This window comes from Mauremys reevesii, linkage group 7, assembly GCF_016161935.1.
Source record: "Mauremys reevesii isolate NIE-2019 linkage group 7, ASM1616193v1, whole genome shotgun sequence".
NCBI lineage: Eukaryota > Metazoa > Chordata > Testudines > Geoemydidae > Mauremys > Mauremys reevesii.
Window position 1 is genome coordinate 6,784,678 of NC_052629.1, and position 25,734 is coordinate 6,810,411.

Genomic DNA, 25,734 nt, shown 5'->3' on the forward strand with positions numbered 1-25,734 from the left:
CATGTGTGCTAGTTTGTCATGTGCAACTACTACCTGACAAGAGCAAAACACAATAAGAAGTAATGCAGGCAAATACTTAACATTTCATGAAAATGGGGTGTGATAGACCCAGGCCAGTTGGGTACAGCAGAATAGCAGAAGGCAGATATACTGGTCACTGGATTAACAGTTTCCTGTTCCCTGACTGACCAGAGCAGGGGCTGCTCCAGCCTATTGAGAACACCTGACTCTAATCTGCAAAGAGTCAGGTGAGGCCATTAAGCTAATGTGACCACCTGACTCTAATTAAGGCCCAGCTGATACTATAAAAAGGGCTCACCCCAGTCAGGCAGAGGAGAGCCGGGGAGCCAGAGGAGAGGAAGTGCGGCTGAAGGGCTGGTTAATGAAGACACCCTCAAGCCATCCGTAAGGGAACCCTAAGGTAAGGGAGAAGCAGGAGAGTTGTGGGGAAGTGGCCCAGGGAAATGTAGCAACTCTGGCAGTGAAAGATTGGCTGCCAACAGCTGCTACCATTAGGGTCTCTGGCCCGGAACCCGGAGCAGAGGGCGGGCCCGGGTTCCCCACAACCCACCACTACAGGAACATCTCCTGGGAGGGGAAGTCAGGCCCCTGTCAGGACAGGAGGTTAAACTGCTCTGAAAATAAGCCCCCAGGGACAACAGAGACTGTGGGAGTTCTCTCGCCAACCTCCTTGCTTGATGAAAAGGGCTCAGTACGCTGTAACCCTGGCCCTAGAGAGAGAAGGGCTACGTGGAGGGTCACAGTGAGCCACTGAGGCTAGCATAAACCGCCTAGAAGCGCAGGACCCACGGGGGCAAGGTCAGAGCTCTGCCACAGGGGTAAATGTCATTTTGGAGGTCAGTGGTATGTAGGCAGCTCTGAATAAAGGGCTGGATCCTAAGCTGTTCACTCTGGGTAACCAATTCTGGTTACCACATTTTCCTCAATGGGTCCTGGTCAATATAGTGGTTTCTCTGCATTGTTATATTGTGCACCATTATTATGCATCTGCTGTTTCCCAAATACAGTAGTAGGTGAAGTGGTTGCATTCACTCAAACCCATATGGACAGCCAGGTCCTCCACTTGTGTAAATCAGCACATCAATATCTCCACTGTAGTCAGTGGAGCTAACCCAGTTTACAGTAGCTAAGGATTCGGCCCAGGTACAATGTGGTTTCCTTTGAGATGAAACATGCTTTTCAAATCCAAGATTATTATTATTTATCCTTCCAGTATTTCCATGGAGAATGCGGGAAGCCAGTGCTGCTAGCCATTCGATGCCAACTTTACTGAGTACTGCTTTGTTTTCCTTTTGAAATCTTTACAGGCATTTTTTCTTTTTAAATATTGAGGCCAGTATAATAATGTTCATAGGAGTTTATAAAAGCTGTAAAAGAAATATGGCCCTTTGCTTGCCAGAAATGTGCATAGAAACTCCTACCCACACTTTCCCAGGTGCTGAATGGTAAAACAGCTCATTTATAACCTAGCTAGAAAATGGTTTTCATGCAGCTTTTCTAAATATTTTCTTGAAGATGAATTGTAGAGAACTGATCCATATGGACAGAGCCAGGTCATTCTGGGCTCATGGGGGACTCCGAGGCAGAAGAACTGCAGGCAGGTGGGACCTGGGTAGCCGTGCAGCACTTCCACTGATTTCAGGGATCCTTCAACAGAGCACAGCTTGCAGGACCGGGAGCTTTCATTCCTCAGTGGTGCGTAGGGCTGCAGGGGAGTCTGAGGCTGCCAGGAAGGGGCAGTGCTATGCTGGAGGGGCTCCAGGGAGCCCAGTATTCAAATGCCATGAAACCAAATCAAGGGTTGAGTTGATTTTCTGGAGTCCTCCACCCCTTCCTGGAAACAGCTAAAATATTCCTGCCAGAGATCACAGCCAGTACCTAGGACTTCGGAAAAGTAACCTCGTTGCCATTGAAATGCACCAGATTGCTCGGCACCTCGGCTACTTCCTAGCCTAATCTCCTGGGGGAATTCATTGTTTATTACTTGTTGTTATGCTGACTATTATTATTTATTTGTATTACAGTCGTGCCCTGAGTGCTCCTCTGAGTTGGGGGCCCCTTTGTGCTGAATTCTTACATGTAGGGAGACCATCCTTGCCCCAGGGAATTTACGACGTAAAGCCTAGTCTATACACAGATTTTATACTGATTTAATTATTTCCTTGGGGTTGCGATTTTTCTGGCAATATATTTAAATCAGTAAAACCCCCAGTGTGCACGGTTATACTGATTTAACAATATGGGAACAAACTATACCAGTATAAGCACCTTCATGCTACTCCACTAGAGAGTTGTATCACTTTCTAATCTATAGTTATAGCAGGACAAAAATTGTGTATTGATAAGCCAGATGGGGAAACTGAGGCTCTGAGTAATAAAGTGACTTGCTGAAGAGCACATACCTGGGAGTAGAACCCACATCTTCTGAGTGCTAAGCCAGGTCCCTAGCCACTGGACTGCCTCCCTTCCCCTGGTGTGCTTAAAGCTCCACAAAAGCAAAGACTGTCCCTTTCCCAAAATGCTTCCAATCTACAGTGGTCACACACGGGACCAGAGGAGGGTTTTTTTCTTGTTAGCATTATGACTGTCATTGCTGCTCATTCACTTCTTGGGCTAAGAGTTCTGCAAACCTTCCCCTACACGGTCTTCACACGAGCCCACCTTTGAAACTGCAGCTCTTGAATGCTGCTGCGCTGGGCTTCAGCATGCTTTGTAGGAGCATTCAGTACCCACGTTTCCAGCAAGTACACTGCTGCTCCCTCCCTGCTTAGTTACAGATATGAGACGGCAGTTCTGTTTACATGGGAAAACCAATGAACAGATCCCATGCCATCATCTTTTTTTCCAAGCACACACGGAAAATCTGGGGTGACGCAGGCATATTATGCAGGAACTCCAGGTTAAAATCTCAGCAGCACATCACAGGGAGAGAGCAGATAGCAGAGAACAGTGGCAAGGTGTGATGGAGGCCCAGGTGAAGATCAAGCCTATAAAGGGAGCATTCACGGAGCACTGGATGGCTTGGAGCTATTGGTGCCTGCCATCTCGACTTCCAGACCTGAACCCAGCACAGGTGGCTGAAAGCTCTGAGGTGATACTGAACAGTTCCTGCCCTGTGGGCCATGTGAAATGGTTTGCTGCTCTTGGTTGCTTCCTAGTGGACAAGAACCCACAGCTGCAAATCCAGCACAGCTGACACTAATTGGCCGTCTTGTTGCTGAATGGGTAATGGGAATCTCAGTGGGTGATGGAGATTGAAATACCCCCAAGGGTCTGTCTACATTGCAGTGGGGAGCCAGCCTCCCAGGCTGGGTAGGCAGACCCATACTGGTGGGACTCAGGCTAGTATGCTAAAAATAGCAGAACATCTCAGGCCCTAGGAGGCCGGGTGGGCTTGAGAACCTGAGCTCTAGCCCTGATTTCAGTGGAGGTTAGGAGCCTAAATACCTTTGAGGATCTGAGCCAAACTTCCTGAAAAAGCCTTTTTTGAAGACGTGGGCAGTGGTGTTGTAACCATGCTGGTCCCAGGATTTTAGAGAGACCGGGTGGGTGAGGGAATATCTTTTATTGGACAACTCTCACCAACAGCCTTTGATCCAATAAAAGGTATTTCCTCGCCCACCTTGTCTGTCTCGTATGGAGATGTTCAGCCATTGCTGCTAGTAAGCCGAGGAGAGAACTAAAAAGGGAGAGGGAATCCAGGGGGAAGGAGCGCTGGTTCTAGACATCTACCCTAGATCTGTAGAAGGGAGAATGGGGTTGGCAGCTTCCACCATACAACTTAGTGAATGGGAAATGTGGGGGGGGGGGCTTGTGGAACTCTGAGCTCTGCTATTACACCCCGGGGGTGTAAAGCTGATCCACCAGGCAGATTGCCATAAGCTCTCAAATCTCATAAAAATGCCATTATTCTGGGGAGGAGAATACACTGTATGGATTGGTGGATTGTCTCAAAACCCTGTTTGTCCAACTTGTCTAGTGCTGTTATCCGAAAACGGCTCTGGTTTTTTTTTCCCTTAGACTAGTTTTATCCTGCCATGAAGTTTTCCTTCCTATCTTATTTGGAGTCTGCTTTACAACTGCATTATCTGTTTGAAATGCAACTGGATTTATTATTGGCGGTGGACCAGTTTCTAAAGTGGGGTTTACTGGCAATATTATGACGTCTGTCCTTCTGATTCACTGCACAATCCTGCGGTTATGAAACGATGAAAACTGCAGCAGGCAACTGTGGACTGCTTTGAGGGCATAATGGAAACTACAGCTGAAGCCTTCAAGAGGAGAGAAGCAAAGGTCTTTAACTTAAAATGTATCGATATATGGACTCCTCTTCAGCTAGCTGATGTGGAATCAAAATGAGCCGCGAGAAAACAGAGAAGTCATCTTGGAACGAAAGAAAGGGAAACAAATCAACAAACAAAAAATCCTGCATCAAGATTATATAACTTGGCTGGAGAACAAAAACCAAAAATAAGAATATTGAGTGAGGGAAGCAAAGATTTTTTTTTTTTTTTGAGATATTAGCCTTTATGATAGTGAGTTAAGCCACTGGCTCATCTGATCTGGTTTCAAACCACCTCTGGAAATAGCCTGTATTGGAGGCTTCAGTGGAAAATGAGCATCCCACTAATACTGATTGTCAATTTTATGCCATGCTAGAAAATGAGTGTGTATGAGGATTCCTATTCTATCCTTGTTCCTGGTCAGCCTATACCTGGAACCATAACATTTGATTCGCTGTAGCATTTTCTTAGCCTTCAGGACCACAAATGTTACTAATGGTCATTAATTTAACCAGTATCCTTTCCTACCCCCATCTTTTTTCTCCTCCAGCAGCTGTATAATTGTTAAGCCTGTGGCTTGCTGTGTGAATTCAGCTAGTTAGACTGAAAGAGCATTGTATTGATGATGCCAGTGGTGCACGCTGCCCTTCTAGATCGTTTGAATAGGCTAATGAGGTGAGCACAATCTCTGCTTCTGAAGTGATCATTCTCAAGCCATCAAGTATTTATTTATTGCATCTCAGGAAAGGAGAGTGTCTGTGACCCTACACGAGTTCCTAGAGAACTTGACAACCCCCTGGCAGAGGTCACTGGGCCTTGCAGCATGTCCCAGTGCACCTGTTCTGGCCCTTTAACGGTGGGAGCTGTAGTTGCAGGTCATGTGTTCATTCCTAGTCATGTGCCCTACAGGAAAATCATATATAATAATCCCTACCTTTTCTACTGCATTTGTCATCGGTAGATCTCAAAACACTTCACAAAGGGGGTGAGGTGCATTAGCCCCATTTTACAGGTGGTGAAACTGAGGCACAGAGCAGTGAAATGATTTGCCCAAGGTCACCCCCTGGCTGAGCTGGGAATAGAACACAGGTCTACCTGAATCCTAGGCTAGTGTTTAGTCACTTGGTTTCCTGACACTTTAGGCCCAGAATCAAACAGGGGAGGTTTAGGGAAGGGGAGCTCATGGCATCTGTCAAGCAAGAAGGCGTGAGGGGAAGGAGCCTGAGTGGAGGAGGGCTGTGAAGACGAGCTCGGGCCAGGCCCTGAGGGGGTGGCAAAGACAGTTCTGAGTTGTGTTGTTCCCAATCGACTAAAGAAAAGCGTAGGCCCTGGAACGTTGTCAGGAGGATGATTTCACTTCCCCCTAGTTGGTGGGTCTGGCCACCAGCATCCGCTGTCTGCTTCAGCAGGGCCTGTCCCTGTGCAGCGCTGGGTGCGGTAAGCCCTGAACTCTCAGCTGAGCATTTGTGGGGTTTTAGCCCCTCTGAGGAGTATGCTCAGCAGTGCTTTGCAGGGCACAGGTTCACCCCATGCATGCCAGCTGGCAGTCGGTCCATTGCCCAGCGGCACTCACTGGCAGTAACCAAGCCCTCCGCGGGAGGCACCATCTTTTTCCTGCACATTGCACAGGATGTAGCATGAAGAGGGCCTAATCCCTAATAGGAATCCCTGGGTGCTACCACAATAATAATAATAAATAATTTATACCTGTTTGATGGCCTGTGTGAGATGCACAGTGGAAGGATCTCAGACCAGTGCCATTGTGGGGAGGGATAGCTGAGTGGTTTGAGCGTTAGCCTGTTAAACCCAGGGTTGTGAGTTCAATCTTTGAGGGGGCAAGTTGGGGATTGGTCCTGCTTTGAGCAGGGGGTTGGACTAGATGATCTCCTGAGGTCCCTTCCAACCCTGCTATTTTATGACACTAGCAGGGAGTCAATAAGGGAAGAATGGGTTAAAGAGATGGTGTTGCACTGCTTTCCCCCATGGACGGTGCCTGCAGACCCAGTCGTGGTGTTGGGAGGATGCTGTTGTACATGCAGTACCTGTTCTGGGGAACAAAGTGGACTTGAGCTGTCAGGCCAGCTGCCTTTCATGAGTGCCACAAAGAAAGTGCTTCTGAAAACCAGCATTAAAAATTCACACTCCCTGTTTCTCATGCTCCCTTTCATGTGTCTGGGATCTCTTTTGAAGCAATTGTCATGTAAAGCGGTTTGGAAACATCAGAAATAATTTTTTAAAAAATCGGATTTCAAAAGCCTGGTTTTGTTGTTCAGTAAACTTGTATTTTGATATTGATTATTTTTTTTGTCACTCCCTCCCCTTTTGCATGTGGAGCTGTGCGACTAATCCATAAATCCAGTTCAAACTGAAGAGCCACCTCGTCATAGTGTTCTGCAGATTACTCGCTAATTGCATTTGGCGTCGCTCGCTAACTCGAGGATCGCATCTCACTGTATAATTGGCAGGGTTCCCGCTCTCATGCCAGCACTGTAGAGAACGTGCCCATTGACTGGATGAGTAAATATGTGGCCATTTTTTAAAGAGACCATAGCATGGGTAAGAGGGACTATACTGACAGCATTGGGCGCTTGGATCTTCTCTGTCATCCCAGAAACTCTATGGCATTGGATGATGGTTCTTCCCCTCTCACTCCATCACCTCCATCATACTCCACTTCTGACCTACAGGGGTAGTGGCGTCCTCCTCCGAGAACATTTGGTCAAGCACTGTCTGTGGAGCTTGCCGATAAGGAAGCCATCTTGTTATTTGTAGAATGGCACATCCTATAGGCCCCAGCCAATACCAGTGCCTGACTTTACTATATATAGGGGCCTACCAAATTCACGGCCATGAAAAATGCATCACGGACCGTGAAATCTGTTTTTTTGTGTGCTTTTACCCTAGACTGTACAGATTTCACGGGGGAGACCAGGGTTTCTCAAATTGAGGGGCCTGGCCCAAAAGGGAGTTCCAGGGGGGGTGTCATAAGGTTATTTTAGGGGAGTCATGGTATTGCCACCCTTACTTCTGTGCTGCCTTCAGAGCTGGGTGGCCGGAGAGCGGCGGCTGTTGTCCAGATGCCCAGTTCTGAAGGCAGCGTCCTGCCAGCAGCAGTGCAGAAGTAAAGTAGCCGCCGCTCACCAGCTGCCCAGCTCTGAAGGCAGCGCAGCCGTCAGCAGCAGCACAGAAGTAAGAGTAGCAGGACCACAGCCCCTACTACAATGCCCTTGCAGGCCCCCCCTCCACAACTCCTTTTTGGGTCAGGACCCCGACAATTACACCACCGTGGAATTTCAGATTTGAATAGCTGAAATAATGAAACTTACGATTTTTAAAATCCTCTGACCGTGAAATTGACCAAAATGGACCGTGAATTTGGTAGGACCCTAATTATAACTATTAAGGGATAGTCACTGCCCCAACGAGCTGATCAACCTATTTTATATCCATAAAAATGGGGGTTTAAGTTGTCAGACTGTTCTTGACACCATGGGCCAGATCCACAGTGGGAGTAAATCGGGATAACTTTATTGAACCTGGTGGAGGTGTGCTGATCTACTCCAGCAGAGGATCTGGCCCCATTCCTTTCTGAATGGACCATATATTTGATTCGGTAAAAAAAGGTTTGTGTCGTTTTACCCCTTCCAGATCTTGTCTCCCCCTTTCCAAAGATGATTGCCATTTCTTCTCATCTTTTCCCACCCGCAGAGACAAGCGCAGGCAGCCTTGACTTCTGTCATCCAGTTGCCCCGAAGCAGCCGTTTCTGGCCCAGTGGTCAGGTGAAATGAACTGAATTAAAAGCTTCAAAGTGGCTTTTAAAGACCCTATTTATTGTTTGGAGAAAAATTATAGAGTGTTTTTCATTGACGATTGCCTTCCTTTAAACTGTCATCGTTCATCTTTTATACTTCCCTTCCAGTCTCTCGCTGCCTGCATCATCTTGCCAATCATTAGATAATATCACTCAGGCTCCTCTTCCACTCTCCCTAATTGCTGGTCTGTGTCTCTTTTCATTAGGTTCTGGTTCTTTGTCTCACTCTCATTCCATCCAGTTTCTATGTAACCGGTGACCTCCTTTCACCCCAATTCCATCTAAACCCTAATAAAAAACAATCAGAAGGTTACACAGCCCATTTGCTTGTCGTCAAAGTCATAATTTATGTTTAATTCATGGGGAACGGCTCAGCTCTGGCTCTCCATTCATAGCCGCTAACCCCACTGGCTCAGTTTGCAATTGTTCCGCCATTGCTTACATGTGTTGAGCCCTAAATGCTAAGCCTGCGTTCGGGAGCCAGTGCCCCTTTGCTGCAGCCTTTTTAGGCACACCGGGTCAAGGTTTTGCAGTAGGAACACACATTGCATTCTGGGTGCGGTTGTTGGTGTTTTGATTTATTTGCTCAGAAGTCATTGGGCTCGTTGCAGGGGTAACTGGGGGAAATGCTCTGGCGTGTGCTAATGATCTCTTCTGGCCTTAAAATCTATTAAAAGTCTATCTGCGCATTACAGAGAATCTCCTACCTCCTTTCATAGGCGGTGGGGATCCACATATATTTCTGCTGAGACTATGCTACAGAGACATCTTTAGTGAAAGGGCTGGACCTGGCAGTGCAGTGGTTAGAAGAAGACAGGACTGGAAGACACTTTGACTTCCACTGCTTGGTTCCAACCCGTGTGGAGCTGCTGACTCCTTGGGTAGCACTGACCACACCCCTTCTCCTCTCTGTCTCATTTCACCCATCTTGGAAATGGAAACGATAATACTTGTGTAACTCACAAGGATGCTGCAGTGCTTAATTAACTCTTGAAATCGATGCTGCAGAAGTGAACATTGTAATTATTTTATGGCAAATTTGAGTTGATGTTCACACATTTACAGTGAATTTTACATCCAGTGAATTTTGATCGACAGGACATAGGACACCCCACCCTTTGCTAATAGGGGAGAACGTGTCCACATGCCACTAGGTTTTTCTTCAAAGCTGCAAAACCAATACTTCTCTGACCCTTCCATTAAATACCAGTGGCTGGGCCACCCAAGTTGTAGGAGGCATTTGCTTCAGAGACATGCCTAAGGCTTTGTGAACACCATCCTACAAATTAAGATGGAGTCACTCATCCATCGTTTATGTATTTCTGTATTTAATATTTACTGTTTCTAATTGTGTTTCCACCTTTGGAACCTGAAGGTAGAATATGTTCCCGTATCGATAAATGTCTCAGTGTTGTGTGGACACATTCACATTACTTGAGTAGGGTATGTGACGGATTGGACCCCCCCTTCTGGGATGCCACCTGATGTACTGGGGTTTCACTGAGCTCCACCAGCCTGGATTCCCTCTCCCTGTTTTGCTGAATTAGGCTCTCCAGCCTCTTGCAGCGCACACACAGGTAGAGCCACACCCAGCTGCAGACACAGACTGAAGTCAACTCTGTGTGAGAGGATTCACCCAGCACTCATGTGCACACCCCCTTTGCGGAATAAACCCAAAATAATACTGTCTTGCGCTGTAGATCTTCACAGAGCAAGCTCATAAAAATTTGCCCTCTCCCTCAATGTAAAGAGAGATATGCACAACTTCTTGGCCCCCACACTCAGAAATTGCACAAACTGGGTTTAGTAATAAACAAAACAACTTTATTAACTATAAAAGGCAGATTTTAAGTGATTATAAGGGATAATAGCAAACAGAACAAAGAAGATTACGAGCAAATGAAACAAAACACAGACAATAAGTTTAAGATCTTAAAGAGACTGGTTTCAAGAAGTAATTTCTAAACCTAAATGTTATTTTAGGCAAGTTGCAGAGTTTCTGTAGCTAGAGTTCCAGTTATTTCTTTTTACGGACTGGAGCCCTTCAGGTACTTTCAGCAGGCTTTCTTCTTTGGTAGGCAATGGAGGAGAGTCCTGTTTGCCTTACTCCCCAGCCTTAAATAAGATTCACATAAGGCGGGAATCTTTTGTTTCCCTGTCTTGACCTCCCCCTCTTTTTAATGGAAAATTACTAGAAGTCCAAGATGGTGCCTAGTACCAGGTGACAGGACCACCTGACCTGGTAGTGTTACGCCTCTCAGGAAGGAGCGAGATTAGTATCTTTAAAGTCTTAGTGTTTCTTCCTAATGGCCCATCAAGGCTGTGATGGCTGGTTGTCTGGTGGGTGTCTCCCAAATACACACCCAGGTGTAATAGTTACATAGTCAATATTCCTAACGTTAGATACAGAAATGATGCATGCATACAAATTGGATAATCACATTTAGTAAATTATAACCTGTCCGATGGTACCTTACAAGACCCATCTTGTATAAATATATATCTTACTTAGGCCATATGCATATCATAACCATATTTCTATGAAGAATATGGAGTGTCATGCCACAGGGTACATTACAAAGAGGCTAGATTGCTAGGATTTTGATTAATTAGTTAATGTATTTATAGAAAAAAATTAAAACTTTAAAGTATTTTGTAAATAAACCGTATATTGTATTGGGCCAAATCCTGACAACATCTAACTTCAAAGGGGATTGTGCTGTGGCCTGTGCGAGAAACAAAGTGAGGCAAGTTGTTATCTCACCAGCCTTGATGTTAGCCATGGAAGGAAAGTACTAATATTTGCGGAATGAATGAAGATGGTTGCTGTGACTGTGAGGTCTGGGTCTCTGCGCGATGTTCTTAGCACTCATTTTCCACTTGGCATCTTCATGCTCCATAAAACCTTGTATTATCAATGAGGGGTCTGTAAGATTCAGTCAACAATATGAGGCATTGCAAATGCCCCAGTGCTCTAGCTTCCATTACGAGTTAAATGGGCAACTCTGGAGACCGAAGGCCTTTATATATCCAGAGAACATGTCCAACCAAATACACACAGCAGCAACCCAGATTTGCACTGTATATTGCACTGTCAGGTTACTGCAAACATGATATAAATAGGCTTGGTTTAGGACTGAGGAGGCACTTGCATTTCCATGTCTGAGTAGCTGTGGCGAGGCAGCAACTCACTGCTGCGGTGCCTCCTGCTGGTTGTCCAGGGAATTAGCACTCCGCCCTCCAGAGCGCCCTCTGTAGGCCGGTGTCTCCCCTGCCCTTGCCCCCATATCCCTCCCAGACCCTGTGCCTTTCTAGGTTAGGGTTTTGCCCCCTGGCAGTACCCCCTCAGTCTGGGTCTCCCCTCCCAGGGGAACTCCCAACCCCCTACCCTTCCCTTGCCGCAGCGGCTATTGCCTGTCACTATCTAGCCCCTGCTCACGGGGGAGGACTGCAGTCTATAAACCACTCATCAGCAAGGGGGGTTTGGACCAGCTGCCTCTGCTTATTCCTGGGCTGCACTTCTGCAACCCTAATACCTGCTTGTGGGCCCTTAACTCAGCCTGCGGCTTAGCTAGGCTGGAGCTCCCCAGCTCCCTCTGCCCTTCCCCAGCACTGCTCCGCCCTAGATATTCTTCTCAGCTTCCCAGGCAGCCAGGTCCTCCTCTCTCTAGGGGGCTAGAGAGAGTGCGTCCTTCAGCCTTTGGGGGGGCTAGCTGGGGCCTGATTGGGGCATGGCCGCAGCTGTGGCTGCTTCCCCCAGTCAGCCTGGCTTTTCCCTGCCACAGCCCTCTGCAGGGCTGCTTTTAACCCCTTCCAGGCCAGAGCGGGGTGACCACCCCACTACAGTAGCCAGGGCCGGCTTTAGGCCGATTCCCCGGAATTGGGCCCCGTGCTTAAGAGGGCCCCGCACCTAACAGGGCCCCACTCCGGGGGTCTTTGGTGGCATTTCGGCAGCGTGGGGTGGGGGGGTCCTTCGGTGCCGCGGAAGACCTGGAGCGGATCCCCTGCCACCGAAGTGCCGCCGAAGCCCCGGACCGCCGCCGGGTATTCAAATCGGGCCCCGCGGGTCATAAAGCCAGCCCTGACAGTAGCCATTGACTTTTCTTAAACTCAGAGACTTTAAGATCAGAAGGAGCCATCATGATCTGACCTCCTGCACATTGCAGGCCAGAAGACCTCACCCACCCACTCCTGTAATAGACCCCTAACCTCTGGCTGAGTTATTGAAGTCCTCAAACCATGGTTTAAAGACTTCAAGTTACAGAGAATTCACCGTTTAAACCTGCAAGTGACCCAGGCCCCATCCTGCAGAGAAAGGCAAAAAAGACTGAGCCTCTCTGCCAGTCTGACCTGGAGGAAAATTCGTTCCCCACCCCAAATATGGCAGTCAGACCCTGAGCATGTGAGCAAGACCCACCAGCCAGACACCTGGGAAAGGATTCTCTTTTGTAACTCAGAGCCCTCCCCTGCTAGTGTCCCATCCCCAGCCGCCACCAGCAATGGACCCAGACTATTACCACTAAGACCTTTTGTCTAGGGAACTCATTGGCTGTGATGTTGTTAGAACTTTTTCTCACTTACCAAGCTGGGGTGGGCCTTGAATCGATAGAGGGCAAAAACTTGGTGTTCCATAACCCCCAAACCATCCAAATCCCTGGCCCGATCCACCACTACTGATTATTGCTACGTAACAAACATGAAACTCCATCGTCAATTAAAACAAGGAGGGAGAGGAAATGCAATTCTCCGGCCTGCTAGATTATTGTACAACACGAAAGAGCACTGTAATAATTTCCTGCAAGGTCGTCTGGTCAATTTATACTGCATTTGTAAGTTGTTGTGTATTTAAAAAATTAATGAAAGATTTAATTATAGCAGTGTTGCCACTGACCTTTTCCGAAATGACTTCATCGTAAATCTGCAGGCGTTTCAGAACTGTTTTCTAGGTTTCTAATAATTTGCTCGCAAATTAATGACATTCAGCCCCGCAATAAAAGCATAACCTAATTTCTGTAACAGAAGGGATTGGGATGGGATTTGCGGTTCCTTAGCAATCGCTTAATTGAGAGCTGAGAATGATGGTGGTTGAGTCGACCCTCTTGTGTTCGCTGGGAATCCACACGAATTTTAACTGTTTACTTTGAGGAAGGAAAACTAAATCTGTCATGTCTGTCGACAGTAAATTATTGTTTTATGGCCCAGAATGGAGAATACTTGTTAAAGTGTACTTAGTCAGAAAAGTGCCTCTGTCTAAATGCCATCTGGGCTCCCGTATTTATTGCTTCTCAGTGATATCCAGATAAGACCTGCTCAGATGGGAAATCTAAAGATGGCTTTTCACATTGACTTTCCAAAGTAGGCTCTTGAAAACCAAGCGCTCATCTTTCATCTTCTTCCAACCCAGCTAGCAATTAAGGGGCTGCAGTTACGTCCTGATTGACAATGTTATTGGGGATGTGTGAGACAGAATGAAGAGTTCACCTTGTTCTGCTTTATCTGCATTGCCTCTAGACAGTTAGCAATATTTAGGGGAAAAAAACAAACAAAAAAACAAACTCCCTAATTTAGTGAGTAAAGTAACCAGATACGAGACAGACACACTCATGGAGCTGCTCTGTTGAATGGAAAAGGGCAGGTAACTCAGGCCTGGTCTATTAGGTGGACATAAGGCATCTTACATCAACCTCATTATGTCAGTGTCTACGCCACAGCCTTACTCCCACCAGTGTAAGTGCCCTGCTGCAGCAACATAATAACTGCACCCCCTCGATGGGCGTAGGGCTTATGTCCAGGTAGACACTGTGTTACTTACATTGGCCATTGGTTGTCATTCTTGTCAATTTCACGGCTCTCTGCTGGAACCATGAAATTGACAGGACAGGCTGGTAGGCTTCCTGCTGTGAACCCCAGGCCAGGCTCATAGCTAAGGCTCTCATCCTGGGACGGGGGCGGGGTAGGGCCTCCAGCTAGAGCCCAGCTGCTCCCCGCTCCCCGCCAAGCTGCTGCCTGGGCTCCCCGCTCTCAGCTGGGATGCCCTGCAGGGTCCTGGCTCCCTGCTCCGACCTGGGCTGCTGCCCAGCCTCCTCACTGGGAACCTGGCAGCCACCCAGAATCCAGCAGTGAAGCTCCCCGACAGGAACCCAGGAGAGCTGGGGCGCAGCCGGGCTCCCAGCAGGGAGCTGCACGTGGCGCTGAGAGCCCGGGCTTTCAGTCTTCTCTCCCACCCTGCCCGGCTCCTCGTAAATTGGTAGAAGCGCTCTCGGTGAGGCTGTGCACCGCCGACAGAAAGAGGGGTAGTGTGGACATGACCCACCATAGGAACTGCGGTGGCTGTAATTCGACCTGACATAGGGTGACTTAAGTTTGTAGTGTAGACATGCCCTCTGTGTACAGGCTCCCAAGTTGGAGACAGAAAAATAACCCCCCAGCTACGCCTCTTCATATCCCTTTCCTCAGCCCTGGCTTTATTTCCAAAAATACAAACTCAGAACAATGACAAATCAATTCCAATGACTGGGGCCTTTCCAGTGTCAGACAACGGGGAGAAGAGAGGACAAGTCCCCTCCCTAATGATAACCTCCCTTTCACCTCTGACCACCTTCCTTTCATAACCCCCCTTAGATCAGCCGCATGCTAGACAGGTACCTGGTAACCCACTACATACCAGAGCACCTTTAAACCTTGTCCCAGTGCCGTGGTTGCTTTCCTGGCCATAACCATGCTTTAAAATAAATGCTTAGCCTTTCTGATCCCAAATTGAGCTATTCTATGAACCCACTACAGAACCTTGTGCTCTAGAGTATCTAGTGGGGTGGTCACCCCTGAATCCGCTGCCAGGGCAGGACTGTTCCCTACAATGTTCTCTTTCGCCTACTTCCACACATCCCACTTGGATGGGGCTTTCCCCATTTCCCCTGGGAATGTATTCTTTTGATAGTCTCCTACAATTCCTTGTCCTTAGTTACTCTAAAAGTTGTTCATACCAGGGCTGCCCAGAGGATTCAGGGGGCCTTGGGTCCCTTCCATTAAAAAAAAGTTGCAGTACTATAGAATACTGTATTCTCGTGGGGGCCCCTGCGGGGCCTGGAGCCTGGGGCAAATTGCCCCATTTGCCCCTCCCCTCCCCCCCCACACACGGGCAGCCCTTGTTCACACCCTCTGTCTTCAAATGAATCACAGAAATGTAGGGCTGGATTGGACTTCGAGAGGTCAACTAGTCCATCCCCCCATGCTGAGGCAGGACCACTAGAAATGCAGCCTTCACCATGTCGATGGGTTTGTACATCAGAAAAGGGCTATAAGTATCTTGGTGGGACTTATTATCGGTGACTGTATTGCCAGAGTGGCGATACAGCAGCTTTGCTTGCCTACTTGCAGCTCGTAACATCGAAGGCTGGATCATGATAGTTTATCAGCATTAAGAAGCTTTTTATTTAAAAAAAAACACTTCTTATAAAAATCAGGTGACCCAGAACCCCGTCAGCATCACAGAGGGAAACATCCCTTACAGTTCATATTGCTCTAATTACATTTAGTGTAGTATTGTTTCCTTCTAAATTATAGCAATTATATACAAAGATCTTCTTTGAAATCATTTAATTAAAGAGTAGCTAATGCTTTGTGCTTTTGGAATGCTAATATATTCCCTTCCACTTAGGAAACCTTGTTTTTTCCATTAATTGTCATTACCATGCAAGCATTTCAATGTTTTTCTTTTTGTTCAAAAAGCAAGTGGCTCTGGTGAGTTTTGTTGCTGATGAAAGGCCAGCGCAGCCTTCTGCTTTCCCTGCTGTGTAGGCCGCTAATGTTAGTGCAGAGGGAGACCCTGGTGGCTCATCTTGAGACAGCTCTTACGGCCCTGTTCTGGCCAGTCGCTATTTCTTGGTTTCTCTAGCCGTGTTGTCTGTTGGGTTCAAGCAAGTGTTTATTTCTCTGTTGATGATGATGTAGCATCCTATCCACCCGGCTACCTCCTTTCATGCCAATCTCCTTACAAGTTGTGATGGACAGGCCTGGATTCATCTGGAAACTGCCTCTAGCTCAGCAGGGTGTCATGTAACTTCCTTATTTTCTTCCCATAGGAATTTATTTGGCGATGGCTCCCCTTCCCTTGCTCCTTCCGGGCAGGGTCACCAGGGCAGCTTGGAAGGAAAATTCTAAGCACAGGACAACTCCCACTTATGGGCCAGATGGTTGGCGACTCCCAAGAAATAACACAAACACACAATATAGTCAATTGAATTAAATGGGAAATAAATATAACAGAACAAGGTAAAACACTATTTTCAGGGTCACCAGTGCCCACGCTGATAATACCCAGGACATTCCCCAGTCACATGACCTGATACAGCAAGAGAAAAATGTACTGTCCTCCTGGTTTGTAGTGGCCTTTGATCACCTATGACAATGTATCTCCTGTAGCATCAATAAACAACTTGGCTGCCTAAGTTCAATCCAGCCCAAAAGACGTGCATGTTGGATAAGATGGTAAGTCCCTCTACAGGCTAAATAGGCAGTTGGTAATAAAATCACCAAACCCCTATTCCCTGGCTTGAGGACACAGTTCAGGGGATAGGGGTCTTCCAAACAGTTCCCCTGACTGTCTAACTAAAAGATGGTGCACTCACCACTCCACTAATGATCCACAGGTTCAGAGATGAATCCAGATTCCTCCACAACTGCATAGGGGCTGGCAGTTGCAGTTGGCAGGTGTCCTCTTCACACAGGAATCAGGCTGCTTCTGTTCTCAAGATGCAGGGATCAGGTGCAGACTATACTAACTATCCTGAAAATCCTGACTCCTGATCTCCTACCCTAGAGCTCAGATACAATCGCAGCAGGTGGGGGCAGCCCTGGACTAGCAGCATGAGCAGTACATGCCTCGTGGTAACTGATTTTATCAAGGGAGCTGAAAGACTAACTCAGCTTGACTGGGCACGGAGTTTTCCCAACAAAACTCTATAAACTGGGAGTTACCCGGAAGAGGGAAAGGAAGACGTTTAGGGATATTGCTACCACGTTTCCAGGGGCCAGTTCTCAGGGAGACCCTGCATGCAGGCCGGGGACTTACCCTCAGCAAGCCCTCACATGTGCCGGCTTCTAATTTTCCCCTGGGGGTGCTCAACCCCTGCTCAGCCTCAGGCCCTGCCCCCACCCTGCCTCTTCCCGCCCCCAACTCCACCCCCAGCTCTGGCCCATTCCACCCCTTCCTCCACCATTCCTGCCCCGCCTCTTCACAAGATGCAGGGATCAGGAGCAGATTATACTAACTATCCTGAAAATCCTAACTCCTGATCTCCTTGAGTCCAGTCCACGGTAATTTTTTTCCATGCGTGCTCCAGTCCTGATTTTTTTCAGAATGGCTTTTTCCCTCTCACAGTGCTCTCGGGCTTTTGCTTGTCAATCACTTGACTCTAACCACCTCCTTTCTCTCCTACACTGCTCCTCCTCTGAGCAGGCATCTTCCTTCATGCCCCTGAGCTATGGGGGCCCTCTCACTCGAAATAATGGCTCTCCTCTCTCTCCCCCCATGTGTTGCCTATCAGCCTCTGAGTAGGGTGACCAGATAGCAAAGGTGAAAAATCGGGACAGGGGATGGGGGGGGGTAATTGGCATCTATATAAGACAAAGCCCCAAATATCAGGACTGTCCCTATAAAATCGGGACATCTGGTCACCCTGCCTCTGAGCCTGCCCTTGATCCCCCCCTTCCTCCTGGGGGCAGTGTGCCGCTCCCTGAGTTACTAGCACACAGAGACCCAGGATCCAAGGTAAGCTCCTTGGGGGCAGGGGGTTTACAGTTCAATGAAATAGACACCCCGGGCCAGTCCCTCAGCTGGTGTAAATCAGCATCGCTTTGTGGGAGTCAATGGGACTAGGCCACTAGCCCGGAGGGGCTGGCTCACTAAATGGAGTGACATTTCCATCCTCTAACCCTCCTTTGCCTCATTTAAATCACCCGTATCAAATCCGGCGGGAACCAGGTTTAGAGGAAAAGCAACACAGTTGATTCAGTAGAATATCGTAGCCACTAGCTAAGCCCATACACAGAACGCGGTTCCTGAATGCAGAGCTGGTGGGTATGAAGCTTCTGCTGCCGGAGCTGCTCAGTGTGCGGCCGATGTTGCCATTCATGGGCGTGAAGCTGGTTTTACAGCAGCCAGTCAGGGAAATAAAACTAACCCGCTGGGTGCCAAAAAGCAGTCAGCTCAGAAAGGTTCGAGTTCCCCAGAGCCTAGGGGCTCCTCCACCTGCCTCGGGCTCAGGCTGTGCCTGGCTCTAGCACACGTCACCAAAGTGGATGTGAATGAGGGGAGATCATTGCCCCATGTTCCTCGAGACTCCACACCAGAACTGAGCAGGTGGGAATAGGAATGCACCATCCAGAGGGCAGGTACAGCACACACACTTGCCCTGCGTGTCGAGGTACTGGGGGAGGGATTGTATAAATCCAATGGCACAGTCCCTTCTGAAGCTGCCCCTGGGGCAATGCAGCTCCTCATTCCCTGTAATAGAGGTCTCTGTCCCTCTCTGGCCCTTCACCATCCATGCCACTAATCCTGTGTCCTGCACTGCTCCCTACATTTGCATTTCCACAGCACTGTAAGCTTGCATAGCACCTTGCAGGCAGAGGAGAGGCAAAGCCATGAGCCTTTAGGAGTTTACAATCTAGGGTAAGATGAGGCAGAGCAAGGGATGGTGGCAAACACTGGAGAGGTTAGGATGAGGGTTACAGCCATAAGGTTACAGTGCTATGTAGGTTAGGAATGTTTGTGTCTTGAGGGTCGCACTCTTTTGATCTTTGTTTTTCTTCCCCTCTCACTGTGAGACTTGCAAATCATCTTGCAATTTCCCCTCTTTTTTGTATATAAAAGAATTTTAACCCCCGGCCCTAAGCTCATGAATAGCCTGGTTGAATTTTAGGTTGGTGAAAGGTGTGGTGTGTTGGAAAAATACTTCCCTCTCCTTCCTATCAACCCTCTAGGTAAGGTGATACTGTGACAGCTGTTTCTGGTTGAATATTGGAAATGAAGTAGGTTTAACAAATCATCTATATGCATTTAAAAACCTCAGTTAAAGAATGATTGTTGATTTCTAAGATCTTTTTCTTCTGCATCTGAGACTCTGCTTTGGGGAGAACAAGCTGCTGGTATTGGCTTGTTCTGATGATGCATTGATTTGCTCCATCACCTTTATTTCATTTTCTTTTCCCTCTGTGAGACTGTAGCTTTGTTTATGGCTTTTAAAGTGGTCAACTGATGTCTGTGCCCCCATCTCCCTGCACCACGCACCCCGTTGGAAATATGGTTCCAGCCAGCTGAAAAGCTGCTTCTTATGGAGAAAAGAACTGTTGGCGTGAGGAATAAGAAGTAGTTGCTTGATTGAAAAACAGTTTCCCTGCAGCTAGCTGAATGATTCCAGATGAATGGCGCCTTTTGTGTAGATACCTGATGTTATTTATTAATTAAAGGCGGTTTTGTTGTGAGTTGTTTCTTTGTAAAAGACGTGAGCTTCTGCCAAGTAAACTCTCTTAGTGTTTATCACACAGGAGGGCAGCACAAAATGTTTAGTATCGAGACGGTTGGCCTCACATTGGCGCTGATCTTGGAAGCACTTAGGCATGTGTGTGATTTTATGGGTATGAGGAAAGATGGCCCTGTGGGGAAGGTACTGCACTGGGCTTCAGGAAACCTGGCTTTGAATTCAAGCAAGCACACAGATGTCTGGAATTGCCTTGGGCAGAGTGCTTAGTCTGGAGTTTAATGTTCATTGGCCTTCCTGACAATCCCAGCCCTCACGTCTCTGTGCCTCAGTACCCAATCCTGTGCTGTAACCCATTGTCTGTCCTGTCTATCTAGAATGCACGCTCTTCTGCTCCTATTGTGTGCCTGGGGCTGCATAGCATCTGGCACAAACAGGCCCCAGTGTTGGTTGGGGCCTCTAGTGACAAGTCCACTAGCTTGGGGGCACATCATGAACGAGACATCTCCTTACTTACTTGGCCAGATCGGCCATAAATGTGGGTCACTGAATCATTGGTAATGATCAGCCTGCTCAAAAGAATTGCCAAAAAAGGAAGTTCCTGCCCTGCGGTGGAGCACGGTTATCATGTGACATGACCTCGCTCCAGAGAAGTTGAACTAATTAGGAGATGGTAGTTTGCTGTCTTTGCAGGCTCTCATCTTGCATCATGTTTACCAAGCCTGACTTCCAGAAGCTGGGGCTGAACGACAGAGGATGGATCACTTGATGTTTTCCCTGTTCTGTTCATTCCCTTTGAAGCATCTAGCAATAGCCGCTGTCAGAAGACAGGATATTGGGCCAGATGGACCATTAGTCTGATCCAGTATGGCCCTTCTTATGTTCTAAGCACCTCCATCATGTTGGTCTCTATTTTCATTTCATTCTTTGCTGCATAGTGATTTTTTTTAACATTTGGGTCCTCTCTCCTTTTTGTACAATCAGAATATTTAACTCCAGTGAGAACATGTCATCTCAGAAAGGACCCGATTGTATAAATACATGTATAACTGTATTCACCTGAGTAATTCCACTGGCTTTAATGGGGCTACTCCTTACTATAATTATATATAAGACAGGAGTGTCTAAAAGCCACAGCTAACATCAGGACTCCATTATGCTAGGTGCTATACAGACATACAGGAGTATGTCCATTGTGTATCCATTGCACTCTAATAAGGCAGGATACACAAAGGGACAGAGAACAGGATACCACGTACAAGCAGATGATTGGAAGCTGAGGCACAGGAAGGTAAAGGCTCAGGGTTCAAAAAAGAACTAGATAAATCGATGGAGGACAGATCCATCAATGGCTATTAGCCAGGATGGGCAGGGATGGTGTCCCTCGCCTTTGTTTGCCAGAATCTATGAATGAGCGACAGGGGATGGATCACTTGATGATCACTTGTTCTGTTCATTCCCTCTGGGGCATCTGGCATTGGGCACTGTCGGAAGACAGGATACTGGGCTGGATTGAACTTTGGTCTGACCCAGTATGGCTGTTCTTATGTTCTTTCCTTGTAATGTGTTCTGGGATTCAATGTTGGTTTCCACCCTTGGTTCACTTTTGTATGGAGGCTCCGTATTTCCATGGCTGACTGTGTGTATGCCTTTCTCTCTTTTCCAATGTTCAGAATTTTTGGCCACTTCAGTCTCCGCTCTGAATGGCAGCTGGTCAAAGTGGACTACAAATCCATCTTCAGCAGGAGGTGCAACAAAGAGGACTACCAGACCTGGCACCTGCACAATCAGGTACCATTGACTCCCTGTGCAGTCTTTTATGGGGCACAACACTGCCTTTCAAGCTCAGAGTGTTTGTGGGTAGGAGCCTATCATGTTCTGTTCTTTAGAGAGGGAAGGATCTAGCATTCATCAAATCAGTGAGGCGGTTCTGACCTATAGATATCACATATTTTAAATAGTTCCTCCTGATGCTTCCAGAACGGCATTAAATCTTGGTTAGACTCAACTTGTGCTTTGGAATGCACGGAGAGCATAGTGAAACACACTGAGCCGGATTCTCATTTGCCCTAAGGTCCCTTGCCACCGCTCTGGCTGTGTAATAGGGGCCTGTAATGTCATGTACTCCCATGCTAAGTTCCCCTTACACTGCCAGAGACGTATAAAGGGCCCTTAGTGTAAACAGGAATCTGGCCCAGTTAGATAAACTAACCTAAAATCATTGGATCAGTCACTCGGGAGACACCAACAGGGGAATTCTGTCAGCTGAGAGTTGTGAACCCAGGAAAAAGGGTAAAGAGCTCCAGCTCCATGCCAGTGTACTTTTAAACTTGTAACAGTGTTTAGAAATTCCATTCCACTAGCATGTGCTGTTCCTCATTGCTGGTTTAAACTCAGGTCTTGGAGTTCTGGAGTCTATTTCTGGCTCCACCACTCACTCAGGCAAGTCATTTCCCGTCTCTGTGCCTCCATTTCCCCATCTGTAAAATGGATATAAAAGTATCTACTTATCTCACAGAAGTTTGGAAAACTCTCAGGAGCCCTTTGCTCGAAGAGGACAGAGAAGACCATATTATTATTTTTTTATATGTATATAAACTTTCTCGTCTGTAATCACCTGCCTTATTATCACATTAGGGTCATTTGGGGCCTTGGGAAGCCAATGGGAGTTAATGCAGTCCTGTCCTTCGGGGAGTTGTTTGTAGGGTTGGGGCCCTTTGCAAAACGACCACACTGTGATGTCACAGTCCTTTCCATGGTGATGAAGTGACATTACAAACACTGAAACTGTGATGTCACTGAACGAAATCAGCAAGAGAAGATGCATTAGAAATGAGTGTCATGGAACCTGGAATATATTGGGTGGATAGAGCCATGACACAGAACGAATAAAACTAATGCAAAATGAAGCAAGGGGAAAGCATCTGCTAATCTAGCTGGGCAAAATGTTTGGACCCCTTTTAGTCCCTCTCAGGTGCACCTCAGGCTTCACTATCTTCATCCTACCTTTCTTAGACTGCATCTCTGGGCTGACCCCCCTCTCCTTGCCTTCTTACCAGCTGCCTTAACATGACAGGGCCAACTGTGTTTGGTACCTGGAAGCCCTTTTCCTCTGGGTTCCTGTGACAGCATCTGATCAAAGTGTCTCAAACTCAGCTTCTTCAAAACAAAGCATTATGTATTCACCCAAAGGAACATAGCATGCAGTGCAAAGGGAGAAGCCAGAGAAAGTCTATATGCGTGGGCCTGACCTACACTGCAGTCTTCCCATGCAAATTCTTGTGAGTTCCATTCAGCCTGGTTACCTCCATCTCTGACTTGGGAGAGATGGCTGGCTTGCTGCAGTTTCTGTATCTTTCTGCCCAAGCCTCATCTCCCGCAACAGCTTCCTTTAATTTAACTCTGTGCAGTCAGGCATGATAATATCAAACAGGTAAAACATGATCTGTATAAAAAGTAATGTATATAACTCCCTTGTTCTTCATACCATGGGATCATCTTGGCAATCAGTAATCACGAGAAAGATAAGGAATGTAATTGTGCGTTTTGGTCTGGGTTGGTTTGTTTTGGGGGGGGGCAGGGTTTGGCTCAAACAAGTTATTTCAACCTAAGAGAAAAGACGATTGATGGTAATTCACCTAAACAATCTGTATCTGGTCGAACTTTCCTTCAAACGTCCTCCCGCAGTGCTTTAGAAAACCTCAGTATTAATCCCCTACACAGCGCTTGAAGAAAATGACCGAGTGCTACAAGGCAGTAAGGGGTAGTGGGAAGAGGAGTCAGAGCTTTGTCGCTGACTCTGTGCGTGACCTTAGACGAGGCACTCGATGCACAACTTTTGCCATATTCAAAACAGAAATAATCGTTCTGTTTCAGTAACAGGCGAGTCACAAGGGGGCGGCTGGTGGGATACTTTGATGAAGTTAGTGTAGGGGGAGGTTTACGAAGCTGTAAATGGGAGTTAGGAATCTGGGAGACTTGATTTGAAGTTTGTACAGAGGAGGTTTTTAAATGTGTAAATGGGAATTAAGTATTAGTCCCTCCTGACTTTCAAAGAGCGCTTAACTGCCCAAATCATCCCCCAAAATGCTTTGATATCCTGCTGTATAGTAATAGTGGTGGGGCAAAGACTAGAAATCCTCCATGTTCTTCTCCTCTTTCTAATCCACGATGGTTCCGCTGCCAAAGGGTGAGCCTTGCGTCATGGGAGAGAGGAAGATCTATAAGAAACGCAAGCCTGGAGCCCAGTGTGCCCTGGGTCGAGACTACTCCAGAACCGTTGTGTCAGAACCTTGTGTCTGTGCCGAATGGGACTTTGAGTGGTAAGTATTCTGGCCCATTATAACTAGTGTTCCTGCTGCTGTTGGTTCTGTGCCTGTTCCGAACCAGCCAGCTCGATGTATATGGAATTCCAAGGGTGGGCTGTGCAGTGCTAAGGGACTTTTTTTTGCAGATCATTCTAACAAAGGAGTTTCCCCTCCAAAGGGTGCCCCTATAGGGAAAGAATTTCAGCCTCACTTGACTTCTGTAGCCACTTGAGGCTGCATCGTGGAAAACAGGGCAATGATTTTCATTTTAGCCTGGGAAACTGTTATTGCTTTTCAGCAACACTTTATTAAGAAATGTCACCAGCAAAAGCCAGATCGGCCTTTTTTTCACACACACCCCTCCCCCATGTAGTGTGGGCCTGTCAGAAGTCACAGGCTGCTTTGCATAAATTCTGATGTTTTGAGGTAATGGCATCGTAAATTCCAAACTGCTCTGAGGTTTTTTAAAAAACCCTGATGTTGCTCGTACATTTGGGGAAAGTGTCGGTGTCTGGGATTTCTGCAGGAGGATGCTAAGGGGTGACTAACAACAGCTGATTCTCAAAAGGGTGGGGGGTACAGACAAGGTTTGGGGCGGTGTGCACAAACACCCAGCAGTTCAGATGAATCCCTGAACTACCTGCACCTCTTGGACAGCTAAACTGGGCTGGGAATGCAACAAGAAGAGGTTGTCTTGGGAAGATGTTTTTATTTCCTGCTTCCATTTAAATAGGCAGGACCAAATCCTCAGCTGGTGAAAATCAACCTAAATTCACTGAGGACTTCTTAGGCTGGATTCCATTCAAGCCTCCTGCATGACATCTGTGGAGCTATGCCAATATACGCTAGATGAGGATCTGATCCACAGTTTTTCTTTTCAAGACTTCCTGATACAGCTTTGGCTGGGACCTGGACATGCACCAGGTGCAGCCAAAATGAGAAAAAAATGTGAAGAAAGATAGCTGCCTTTTCCTGAATATCAATGGTGGTTGGTCTAAGCAAAGGTTTAGGGACATCAGGTAGATTTTTTTTTTTCATTTTTGCTGAACCAGATGTTCATTTATTCCTAATGCATCAATGAAATCTAAGACTCTTCTGGATTATCCCAGGAGATGTGGCACATTTGGATGCTGGTCTCACCCTTAACGAGAAAAGCTAACATTTAATAATAAGCACCGAACCTCCCTGCACTGTCTACCCATACCACATCATTTGGTTCTGCCACTGTGCTCAGCCTGTCACTGATCTCCACAGATGCTTTTGTGTTTGTCTGGTTGGTTACTGCTTTGAAGCACTCCTGCTTTCTCATTCCAGAGTTCAGCCTGGTGTATTTTTAAGGCTGAAGTGCAAAGCTACTCTAATTTAATTGGCCTTAAAATGCAGTTGGTACCTTGGAGAGTGACTGTAAAAATGGCACCTTCTTACTCAATAGACCCGCTTCCTGTATCTATTCAGTATCATTTCCACCTACCTTACACACTAAAATAAGATTTTACTGCCTTATTCTCCTGTTAGCCCTGCAGAGCCAACACAACTATAGCGGAGACAGCTGGATTCTACTCCAGCTTGTGCACCCTCAACAGAATCCTTAACTGGCTTCTGAGTGCTGAATCTTCATTGATAGTGATGCACGGGCCAGAAAGAACCAGTTAACATTCCAATCCTAGGTTGAGTTTACAGGGCTGATAGTTACATGGTGGGGGAGGGAGGAACAAAGCAAAGGGTTTCAACAGTGACAAGTGATTGGGGCACCTCCCTTTTGGATGCCCAACCGGAGATATTTTAAAGGGGCCTGGTTTTCATGGTTTTCACTTTCTGGAAAACATGGCCC

The 25,734-nt window shown here is 47.1% G+C and overlaps 1 protein-coding gene across 10 annotated transcripts in view; it reads left to right on the forward strand.

The window, feature by feature from the left end:
- The window catches only part of SORCS3 (sortilin related VPS10 domain containing receptor 3), a 522,792-nt gene that overhangs the window by 449,358 nt on the left and 47,700 nt on the right, over positions 1–25,734 (forward strand). For all 10 annotated transcript variants that reach the window (XM_039481980.1, XM_039481984.1, XM_039481985.1 and 7 more), the window contains 2 exons: positions 21,270–21,387; positions 23,785–23,918. In XM_039481980.1, coding sequence (XP_039337914.1) covers positions 21,270–21,387; positions 23,785–23,918 — 252 coding nt within the window. The remainder of the gene's footprint in view (positions 1–21,269; positions 21,388–23,784; positions 23,919–25,734) is intronic.